The 12,533-nt window shown below is 37.4% G+C and overlaps 1 protein-coding gene across 1 annotated transcript in view; it reads right to left on the reverse strand.

The window, feature by feature from the left end:
- LOC121639644 overlaps positions 1–8,431 on the reverse strand; it is a 59,108-nt gene extending 50,677 nt beyond the window's left edge. Inside the window, exons 1-6 of the mRNA XM_041985026.1 lie at positions 8,380–8,431; positions 8,216–8,258; positions 7,371–7,541; positions 6,976–7,194; positions 6,713–6,815; positions 5,901–6,139 (exon numbers count right to left, since the gene is read on the reverse strand). Coding sequence (XP_041840960.1) covers positions 5,901–6,139; positions 6,713–6,815; positions 6,976–7,194; positions 7,371–7,541; positions 8,216–8,249 — 766 coding nt within the window. The 5' untranslated portion in view covers positions 8,250–8,258; positions 8,380–8,431. The remainder of the gene's footprint in view (positions 1–5,900; positions 6,140–6,712; positions 6,816–6,975; positions 7,195–7,370; positions 7,542–8,215; positions 8,259–8,379) is intronic.
- Between the last annotated feature and the right edge of the window lie 4,102 nt (positions 8,432–12,533).

Consider the following 12,533-nt stretch of genomic DNA (forward strand, 5'->3'; position numbering starts at 1 on the left):
TGAATCAAGTGAGACATCTTACCAGTAACAGCTGTAAGTTGTTCTCCACTGCTTCTAATGTTCTCAAACACATAGAAGAGAGTGAATGTGTATTTAGTCCCAGCAGTGAGAGATGAGACTGTGTGAGTTACTGTTCCATTTCCGTCTGGTGCAGTGATGTTTGTCTCTGTACCATTAAACTGGAGAACAAAGCTAACGTTGTTGTTGATTTTCTTCCACTGCAGAGTGATACTGGTCTCATTTTGTCCAGAAACACTGAACATTTGCTCTAAAAACAGTAAAAAGAAAATGAAAGGAATTTTAATGCAAAAAAAAAGCATTTTTCTTTTTTTATTTACAAGAAGAAAATTCAATCATTTAAAAACTTTTCCAGCTATAGAAAATTAAACAATACCTGCACAATATGCCATGTAGTAGTAGGATGGTCTCTGAAGTTTGTAGACATAGTATCCATAGCAGAGTTTGACCTGGATGGTATGTGAGGAGAAATAACAGCAGGAACCATACCAGCTATTACACACAGTTCTACTGACTATAACATCTGACTGTGTGGGATGAGGTTCTGTTATCCACATCGGAAGATAAGTTCCACATCGGTTTGCTTCTATACATCTCTCTGGGATTTGAGCACTGTTTTGATTGAGAAACAGCTGATACCAGCCTTGCCAGTTAATAGAATAGTCCCCGTACCAATGGGAAAGGTCTGTATTATTTACTGAGCGCCAGTCATCATTCAGTGGGGTGTAGTGCTGACAGGGGTCAACACATTGGTCTATTCCATTAAAAGTGATGCAATCCTGGCCAGAAGGACAACCTAGCTGTACGCAGGTGGGGGGTAGTTCCTCTTCATTTCATTCACCATGAGGAGTAAGAAAAGATATTGTTAGCAAGTCTGAAAATGTTAAGAACAATATCTAAAGCTGAATACTCAGGTGTGATCACCTAGGATTGGCTGATGAGGTACAGCTCAGTCTTAGAGACCTGAGAGGAGGCCAGAGGACTCACTTATCTCCCTCTACTAACTACCACACAGTTTATAACATATACAGTGTTTACTGTAACTTGATTAACTGGTAACTAGTAGTTTCTAAGGGTTATCTACTGTTTGTTTCTGTGATGGGGCCAAAGAGGGTGTGTGACTTATTTTAATAGTACATTGTTTTTATTTATTTTTTAACTGCATATAATATTTATATATTTAACGGCATGTTTTACTTGTTTTATACCCTGGGTTTTATGGAGTATTTTGTATTTTCATTGACACCCTCTGGAAGCCAATCAACCCTTATAATTAGCTTAATGAGAGACAGGTGTGAGCGGTTCTGGGGGGGTTTAGGCGGAGCCTGCAGAGTGATGAGAGGACACGGCTGCGGTCGGCAGAAGACGGCCGGGATTGGAGGCAGAGGTGCCAAGGAACGGGCAACTGAGTTTGGAAGCCTCTAGAACCAGATGCGGCCGGGATCAGAAGAAGGCGGCTGAGAGCTGGAGGAGGCGCCATGCCGCGAGACTTCAGAGGAGTGGCAGGCGGATTGTGTCGGGAGCGCAACAGCCGACCCGGGATCCATGGTGCAGCTACTCAGTAAATCTTCCTTTCAGTAGTTTGTACTTGAAGCGAGGCATCGGCTGCAGGGTAGGCGAAAAGGGGTGGGGGAATCCCCCAGTGAAAAAGGACTGCCGCGTTTCCCTCTTCTCTACAGGTCATCGGTGGGCTCTACGACAGAGAAGAGCAGCAAGTGTCGGCAAGTGCCCACCCTGAACGCTGCCAGAGGTGCCTGGACATTCTATGGAACATTTTAATAGCCAAGACTGGAAGCTGGCTTACACTTGTATAGGAATAAACTGTTTTAAAACCTTGACCTTTTTTGGTGTGTGGCTGTTTAAATCTGCTCCCCTGAACTGAAAAGAACCTCCAGTGGCAATGCCCTTATGGTATGGAGTTATTTTTGTGTTTTTATTAAATGCAAAAAAAATAGTGATCTGAGAGTGGAAAAATTATCTGAAAGGAAAAAAATATATTTGATATAAATATTTTTCACACTGATAGCAAAAAATAATAATATTTGAGACTAAAAAAAGTTTTGAGATAAAGTATCTTGTTACAGCACATTTAAAAAATAATTTGACATTTAAAAAAATAATTTCCTAGAAAAAAAAACCTCTCTCAAAAGCCTTTCTTTACTCTCAAATATATATTTTTTTGCTATCAGAGTGAAAACTTTTACTCTCCCAATTTTTTTTTTCTCTCTCAACGCTTTTTTCTTCTCTCTCTCAAAACCAAAGTCTTTGCTATCGTTTCAAGATTTTGCTATAGATGTGAAACTTGTGTCATGGGCGGGTCCATGTTACTATTGGTCATTCTCAACCGAATTGACAGCTGGGTGGCGATCATTTCTCCATACTGACTACGCCTTTTGTGTGTGCTGTGTCATAATCTTACCCAAATATTGGAGTCTCCGCCGCCAAAAACAACAGATCAATGCATATTCACTATGTCTGCATTTCCCAGTGAATCAATGGTGGATCACAGCTCAGGGATAGCAGGAGTTAGTCATGAATATTAATGAGAAAGGCGTAATCAGTATGGAGAAATGATCGCCACTCAGCTGTCAGTTCGGTTGAGAATGACCAATAGTAACATGGACCCGCCCATGACACAATTTTCACATCGATAGCAAAATCTTGAAACGATAGCAAAGACTTCGGTTTTGAGAGAGAGAAGAAAAAAGCTTTGAGAGAGAGAGAAATTGGGAGAGTAAAAGTTTTCACTCTGATAGCAAAAAAAATATATATTTGAGAGTAAAGAAAGGCTTTTGAGAGTTTTTTTTTTTCTAGGAAATTATTTTTTTAAATGTCAAATTATTTTTTAAATGTGCTGTAACAAGATACTTTATCTCAAAACTTTTTTTAGTCTCAAATATTATTTTTTGCTATCAGTGTGAAAAATATTTATCTCAAATATATTTTTTTCCTTTCAGATAATTTTTCCACTCTCAGATCACTATTTTTTTTGCATTTAATAAAAACACAAAAATAACTCCATATTATCGGGGCCACACGCCACCTGTGATATTTCTATTCTCTTTTTCTCTTGTTTTCATTTGTCCATGATGATCAGTTACTGTATTAAACATCATTATCAATGGGTTATCTCTTATGTGTCAATAGTTTGATTTAGTCTGTTATTGTTGCTTTTGTCCATCGTGAAATAAACCAAACTCCTTTTAGACCTTGTGATCATTTGTCTCTGGTAAAAACAATTTCTGTTGTTACACCTGAATAAGATTTGTGGCCTGGAGAAGATGGTCTATGTTCATGTTGTGTCTTGTCCACTCTTAGGGGGATAACACTAGCTAATTAATCAATGACCACCTCCCCCGCCCCTTTGTTAATAATACAAAAAAAAGAAAAAAAGGTCAGATTCTTTTCAAACATTCTTCCTACAAGAACAACTTGATTTTAGTCCTCATCGTGACCAGGTCCTCTGCATCCTTGATGTTCAAGAATTCTTTTCTGTATTTTTAGCCATCTGCCACCTCTTCTCTATAATCTTTGGTATCTGGGCTCTAAGAGTCCCGTCCTACACTGTTGCCAACTCCTTAGTAAGAAACGTAGCCATTGGCTAAATGTCGCTAAATGGCGTCATCGCCTAAATTGCATAATAAATCTGGTACATTTAGGCTGTGTCCAAATGTCCACCCTACTCTCTAACCCCTCGTTCACTACATAGGTCTGCACTACATAGCACACTACATAGTGCACTCATTCTCTTGGCGATTCGGACACGAAGCTGCTTATTTTTTCCTCGCCGCAAATGCCTGACTACCGCCATCACCACAGCAACTACAACCTGAGTCAAGATGTCATTCCAAATCCAATCCAAAGTTGTGTGTAAATATTTTTTTATTCCTTATGTTGTATTTTATTCTTTGTTTGCTTATAGGTAATTTTGCACAGCTCAATTTTTCTCCTCCTTGCACCATGTTGAGCTTCTGCCCGCAATGCATTGTGATCTATATTGACCCATCTAGTGACCATCAATGCTCACTTTGCTAAAGATGCATTGTGGGTAATTTTGAGTGCCCTACTTTTTTCTTTCTGGACATTCCACACTCCGACAAAATGGCATGACCCCTATATAGGGCACCATGTAGGGAGTAGGGTGCACATTCGGACACAGCCTTAGTTGGAATAGAAGCTGCTGTGGAGAGGAATGTCGGGGGGGGGGGAAAGGAAAGGTAAAAATTGAAAACACAACCTAAAAATGTTTTGATCTCTCTCTCACACACACACACACACACAAAATTATAAATAATAAAATAAAAATAAATTATTTGGTTAATATGTTTTGTAATTCAGTTTTATTAGGCTTAGTGGGGTTTTTTCTTTTTTTTTAAAAATTAGGAGTTTGCTAAATTTCTAAAATTTTTAATGTTTTCCTCCACACTCCTCATTAATAGACATTACTATCTGACTATAAGGAGCTTTGCGCGTTTCATTTTCAGCCTGGTTATGAAACAGGTGATCCTGTCCTGCTCTGACTGCTCTGGCTTAGAGCTGTGTGCTGCTGAGAACCAAGCCTCTTCTGAGTGCTTTAGGAAGGGGGAGGGGCCTGCACAGCACCAACTCCACATTGAAAAGAGTAAACTACATTCATTCACGTCAGTCTCCAAAAGTCTCCATTACTACCAGAAAAAGTTGCTAGATTTCACTTTTGTGAAAAAAAAGTTGCTAGAGGGTCTGAAAACTCGCTAAATGTAGCGACAAAGTCGCTAAGTTGGCAACACTGCTCTCTTATAATTTCTAAAATCCTAAAATCAGATTTTGTGATCCTGAAAAATGGGTTTTTGGATCAGGGTGATCCAATCCCATTTTGCTTTGAACAACCGGGGTAAAAGTAAGCCGGACTGTGTGATCCGCTGTCCAGAAAAAATGGATTACGAAATCTGGACAGCTTTTATCCGGATTAAATTTTTCAACAACCAGCCCCTTTACATAATTTCATAACCTATTTTTCTTCACCCTGAGATGTTTTACCTAAATTTTTAGTCAAGAAAATCATCTTACCAGTAGATGCAGTGATGCTGACTCCACTGCTTCTGATGTTCTCAAACACAGAGAAGAGAGTGAATGTGTATGTAGCTCCAGCAGTGAGAGATGAGACTGTGTAAGTTACTGGTCCATCTCCATCTGGTGCAGAGATGTTTGTCTCTGTACCATTAAACTGGAGAACAAAGCTAACGTTGTTGTTGACTTTATTCCACTGCAGAGTGATACTGGTCTCATCTTTTCCTGATAATCTGAAGTTTGCAGCTGAGACAGAAGAGAGCAGGTTTAAATAACTTTAGTATCCAGTAACAGCTGCATGCCTCATTGCTAACAGGCTAAATAAAGAACTTGCTTGGAAATGGAAATAAGACATTGTCAACTTTCAAATATGAAATGTGTCCTCGTTCCTTTAAAGGAGGCCAATAAAATTATATTTAAATAAATAAATAAATTAAAAAATCACATTTTTACTTTTAGTTAAAAGTTTAAGATTAAAAGTAAATAATGTCCCTGAAACAATAAGTTGGTTTACAGTGATTTTACTGATCCTTAACATTATTCAAACATCTTCTCTTTGCTGCTTTTTACTGTAATCATGGCAGCACAAGGCAGCCTCTCAGTACTGTTTCACAGTCTTAAAAAATGACAGTAGATGGTGCAATAGAGCCTTTTTAGAAAAAAATCTAAGTAGCACATGTAAAAAGTAAATAAAATTTAAGACAGCTGCTTTATCTAAATCAGTTATAAACATAAATACTTAAAATGTAAAATTCCACCAAGAAGTAATGAAGTTCTTTTTAAACATCTTTAATGTAATAAAGAACAGAGGTGATATGTGAGAGCGGATACATTACTTGGTGTGTAACAGATGAACGGTAAACTCTGGCTACAGTCTTCATCTGACCATTTTCCCGAGTCACCGAATCCTGCTGCCACACACTGCTGTGAGCCACTGTCTGGCTGACCGTTAGCCCAGTATTGAAACAGAAAGTTGCTGCCATCAGACCACTCTTTATACCGGTACAGACCGATCCACACAGTAGATCCACCTGCTATGTCTTTGATGATGTTATTTTCAGTTTGATTTCGTATGCTGTGAAGGAAAGAAGAGCATAACATCACAGTTAACTGAAGATTATCAAAGATCCACTGCACTCATTCATTTCAGATTAAATTGAGAATGTTCGGAAATAAAATCACAAATAAATCCATTTCAATATTTTAGGAATCTTCACAAAACCGCCATTAGTACTTTAGAAAGCTAAAAAATATCTTGGTTATGTTGCACTATTTTCCACACTAGTTTAGTAAGCCTTGAATAATGCAAATTAGCAATAAGAGGTTAGATTACATTTTAAAAAAGAAGAGCAATAATATGACTTCCAGGAAAAATCAACAGTCTTTGCTAGGAAACAAGGCAACACCGTCCACTGCAACATATACAACTGCCTTTTTATTCCTCATAACGTTATCCTATTAATCTAATCAATCTTTGTACTGCTACATTCTGAAAAAAAAGTGAAAATACCCAAATAATTATTTTCATAATGAATGTTCTGCATCAAAGAAAACTTTAGACAGAACACAAATGATGTGGAATTAATAAAAGAAGAAGACATAATTCAGGTCAGTAATGCATCTGGGTATTTATTAATGTAAACTGTACCTGACCAGATCAACATAATTCTGCTTGCAGAATTGCTGAGCTTCAGTCCAATTTAAGAGCAAAGTTTGATCAAAAACGAGAGATGGTGTGCCGTTCACTGTGCCTGTAAAAATATGGATGAAAAAAGAAATAAACTGTCAAATAGACTAAAGGATAAAACATTGTTAATTATTATATCTGCATAAACAACATGTAATATATATAAAAGAGAAATATTAAAAATAATGTCAACATTTACTACTTCATATGCTGTAGAAACTCACCATTGTAGCACACAAAATTATACTGCTGACTGCAGTTCACGTCATCCCATTTGCCATTAGCTAAAAGCCTCACACAGTACTGTGTTCCACCAAAATTGTCGGGCTGGCCAGAATCCCAGTTTCTGAATGTCGTCTCTCCTTCACCGTAGAAGCTGCTGTCATTTAGGGACCATCTCCAGCTGTTTACCAAGTCATCATGGAGACCTATCCAAGCCTTGCCTGTTTGGAAATGTTCATTTAATAAAAGAGTTGCAACATAAGATTTTTTTCTGTCTTTGTTTTTCTTTAACAATTAACATGATATTTCTTGGTTTTCTGTGTTTGTGTTGAGTTTATTAAAGACGTGGTTTACCCTGGAGGAAGTATACAAACTGTGTTCTCTACTCAGAACTTACCTGTAAAGGTTGATGTGGTGCTAACAACAGCATTGATGTCATCTGTGTTTTCTATGGTTGCCAGATCAGTGAAGTCGTGTCTGCAGACACTCTGAGCACTAGTCCAGTTCAGCTGCGTGTTCACAAAGTAGTACTGACGAGTCTGTGCGAAGGCAACACTGAGCAGTGCTCCTGAAGCAAAACATATTCAGGTTTTTGTTGTAGTTTTTGTTCTATTGCAACATGAAGAGGTAGTGTTCTCCTGCTCTCTGCTTTTGGTGCAGTCTGCACAACTTCTCTGATACGGTACAAAACGCCTGTATGTATCATAGCTGCATAATCTGTCATTATTCATATTCATAAAAATGTTAAGAATTATTTGAGATTTTGTGATGTTGCAATAAATAAATAAATAAATATTTTTTTTTTCTTATTCAGATCTCAGTTAATATTCAAATGAATATAATAACCACCAAAAACTTTTTTTTTTTTTTTTTTTTGGTTTAATTGTTAACTTAAGTATGAATCAGAATTCAAAATGAAAAAGTTTAATATTTCATAAAACAGATTTAACTATTAATAAATTAGTTAAATTGTAATTAAATTAAATAACAGTTAAATTTATCACTTTAAGAAACAAATATTACAAATTTGGTAAAATAGCCTAAAACTCCTTTATAACTATAAATAAAAAAAAAAATAAAAAATTTTATAGAAAACTGTTCGAACTTAAAAACATTTTCTTCCTTTCAAGTTGAACTTCTCCATCATGCCTCCATTTTTATGTTTACAGGACTAGTCTGCTGAAGCTGTCGCAGAAAAGAGAAAGCTGAAGAAGTTATAATAATGAAATAAAAGGCACCCACCTGTGAGCACAAAGATGATCAGCTTACAATCCATGAGTTGAACCTTTGAAAAAAAAATCCTTACTGTTAACTAATCTTCTATGAAATTTTAAAAACATTATTCTAACTTACGTTGAAGGATTAAATAACATCTGAAAATGCCCACAAAGGTAAAAAGTACATACCTTTGGATTTTTAACTTCTGCCTCTCTGGAAACACAGCACTTCCCTCCAGTATCAATAATGTGTGCTGGAGTTGCAAAGTTGAACATGAATTTATTAACATGAACCGGTTTTACGTTGCAGTGGGGGTAGCTGAAAAACATTTTTTATCTGATAAATGTAGTCAAGGAACCAGGAAACAAAAGCAAATTCTGACACCTTTTTGATTGTCATTAAATCATCATACATCAATTTTATTTCCTGTTTTTTCATAAATCAACTGAAAAACTTCAATCTTAAAAACATCCAATCACACAAAAATCTTTGTTGGTGCTTTGGTGGTGATTAGAGTCTTTGATATGTTAGAGATGAGCAACTAAATTGATGTTATTGCATTAGTATTTTTCATACAGTGTCAGACACACTGATCACCTTTGTGCCCAATTGACTTCTATTTAAACAAAACTTTTAATTTTACTGTAATTACAGTTCAAATCTTTGCATTCTGTAATGTCAGCATTCCACTGAGAAAAAGTGATAATAGATACTTTTATTATATTTAACAGATTCAACAGTTTTAATAAAATTCAATTCATGAATATCTGGATTTATATATATATATATAATGACATGAGCTGTGATTACCAAAGAGACCTGAGAGTTTTTTTCTTTGTGTGTATTTGTGTGTACGTACATACAGTGTGTACATTGTATAAATACATGTATAACCAACTCTATAAGTTGAGAAAGTCAGCAGCTAGAAAGACAACAAGCTGTTTGCTGTGTAAATATTGCACTTGATGCATTTGTAGATTTTGATGATGCACACAGGTTTTAGATTGAGAGTCTATTATCATTTGAGTGAAGTGAAATGTGTGAGTGTGTATCTCTGTGTGTTTATGAATATACATATATACATTTTCATTTAATGTCTACTTCATTTTTTCACTCTACCATTTAATGTGTTGTATCAATTATAGTGTACTTTTATTTCTGTGACCCAGAAAATTGCATTGCTTGTCTTTAGATATACCTGTACCCTCACATGCAGGTGCATAAATCAGTTTGTAGAGAAAAATCGATGCAAAAAATATTATGCTGTTTGTTTAATTTTCTTTTAATATGCAAAAAATATTTTCAAACATTTGCATGCATATCTTAGCATGTGCTTGTTACATCCCTACATCCAGGGGAAGAAGGAAATAACACACTCCAGTAGATGCCAATGAGGAAACAGTCTTAAGTTAACGATTCATCCAATGTTTGTGTAGCAGCTAAAATAAACAAAAAGACCGATAGTGTCTTGTAGAGCCAAGGGCGACATAACAAACAAAACACATACAAGGCCAATCTGGAAAACTAAAGATAATCAAAATTAAACCTAGGCTTACAACAAACACAAGGTGCAATGGCAAGTGGCCAAAAGGCCCAGAAGTGCAGATCCTCAGTCCTTTTATTCAGGCTTTGGTTGGCTAGAGGAGGCTATTACTTAACAGAAGGAGCAGCACCTGGAGAGTCAGCCCAAAGTTTATCACAGGAATCAACCAGATTCCTCTAAAAGTGCTGCTTCTGGGAACTAACCAGTCAAACCACATTCCTGCTAGTGGACCGTGCACTGTGGCAATGCCATTGTTTTTTGTTTGAACTCGTGATGCTTATGTAGTCTAGTTTATGTGTATGCAAGTTTTTAGAAATTTTTTAGATAAACTTGCCACCATTTATAACAAAAGATTATATCTACACATCTATAATGGAATAAAAAAAAGAGGATTATGACACTGACAACAGATCATCCACCCATGAAATCATTGTCATGTTTTCAGGTGTTGACAGATTTTGATATCTGTTGGTAAATCATGGCAAGAAAGGCTGCAGGTCCAGATGGAATCAGCTCAAAGCTTCTCAAGACATGTGCAGACCAGCTGTGTGGGATAGTATGTCACATGTTCAACCAGAGCCTGAAACTGGGGAGGGTTCCACAGCCGTGGAAAACATCCTGCATGGTACCGGTTTCAAATACCCCGAACCCAAAGGACCCCAACAGCTACAGGCCGGTGGCACTGACATCCCATCTGATGAAGACTTTTGAGATGCTGGTTCTTGCCCATCTCCAGCCTCTAGTGAGCCCATCAATGGACCTGTTTCAGTTTGCCTATCAGCCTGCAACAGCCTGGTATTGGGGTGGATGACGTGGTCACCCCAGTGACATGGTACCCACTACAGAGATCCCTCTCTCACCTGGAAAAGGATGGGAGCACTGTATGCACTTTTATTTTTCCAATGCCTTCAGCACTGTACAGCCCATGCTTCTGAGAGACAAGTTGGAAATTACAGGGGTAGACCTCCATCTCACATTATGGATCCTGGACTACTTCACTAACCGACCACAGTATGTGAGGACACGAGATTGTGAGTCCAACCGGGTAGTCTACAGCACGGGGTACCCCACAGGGAACAGTTTTGGCCACCATCCTCTTCACCATTTACACTACAGACTTCACACACAATTGAACAAACTGCCACCTACAAAAGTTCTCAGATGACTCTGCAGTCATTGGCTTCATCGTAGACGGAGACAACAGAGAGTACAGATAACTGATCCAAGATTTTGTGTGCTGGTGTCAGTGGAACTGCCTCCAGATCAATGCAGGGAAAACCAAAGAGCTGGTGGTGGACTTCCACAGGTATAAACACTCCCCTCCGGCACCGGTGAACATCCAGGGAATGGACATTGAGAGGGTAACATCTTACCTGGGTGTTCACCTGAATAACAAAGTGGAATGGACAGACAACACTAACGTCCTGTAAAAGAAAGGACGGAGTAGGCTGTCTCTCCTAAGGAGACTCAGGTGTTTTGGAGTGCAAGGGACACTGCTAAGATCCTTTTTTGACTCTGTGGTGGCATCAGCTATTATGGTGTGGTCTTCTGGGGCAGCAACATCTCGACTGCTGACAAGAAGAGACTTAACAAACTGGTTAAGAAGGCCAACTCTTTCCTCCTGGGATGCTCCGTCGATCCAGTGGAGGTGGTGACGGAGAGAAGAATGATGGCTAATAACTTTTGTCTGTGCTGGAGAAAACATCGCACCCTATGCAGGACTTTTTAACAACACTAAGCAGCTCCTTCAGTGACAGACTGCTTCACCCGTGGTGTGTGAAGGAGAGATACGACAGGTCCTTCCTTCCTGCTGCTGTCAGACTCTACAATCTGCACTGCTCCCAGTAGCCACACAGCCACAACTGAGAATTAATAACGTACACAGATGTGCAATATTAATGCTTGTGCAATAATTTGAACTCATTCGTTATATGTGCTTTTTTAAACAGACTTTTATATAGATTTTTTACACAGATTTTTTATATAGTTTTTGTTCTGTACAGTTTTTTTTTCTTATCTCTGCAATGCTGTCTTTTACACTGGTTTTGCATTATAACCTTTGCTGCTGTAACACCAAAATTTCCTCACCGTGGGACAAAGAAAGAATTATCTTCTCTTAAATTCCTGACCGACACATGAACCGTCAGAGCATACATCTGTGGAAACAGTCCAAATTGTTTGAGGAGTTGCATTAAGAAAGAAAGAAAAACTAAGAAAAACAATAGCTGATAATAATAAAAGTTACATATCATTTAAATTTAAAGTGAATATAAAAAAAAATACTATAAAATTAATGTAGGAGAAGATTGTCTCACTTCCACTAATTCATCCTATAAGTTTAATTTTAACAGCTCAGGAGATGATTGTAATTTCATTTTAATTTGCAGGAAATAACCTTTTTTCTAATAGGGTAGAGCATCTTTAAAAAATAATATGTGTTAAAGGGGGAACATTTTGCCTTCTAACATTCTGGGTATGTTAAGGAGCCATTTTACTATTATTGAATAGATTTCCATACAGCATTCACACATTGAACACAAACATTGCACCTACAGGACTTGCATAGCAAAATGAGTCACATGGAGGCAGTTTTCTACAGAAATAACCCCTTTTGGCTTGTGTAGGTCAAGAATTTACCAACAGATATCAAAACCTGTCAACACTTGACGAATATCATTATCGTTAGTAATCTGAAAAACATGACATTGATTTAATGGTGGATGATGTGTTGTTAGTGTCATAATCCTCTTTTTTATTCCAATAGCTGTAATTCGCATACACAGAGCCTACACACAAGTA

Source organism: Melanotaenia boesemani, chromosome 5 (assembly GCF_017639745.1).
Source record: "Melanotaenia boesemani isolate fMelBoe1 chromosome 5, fMelBoe1.pri, whole genome shotgun sequence".
In the NCBI taxonomy this organism is placed as follows: Eukaryota; Metazoa; Chordata; class Actinopteri; order Atheriniformes; family Melanotaeniidae; genus Melanotaenia; species Melanotaenia boesemani.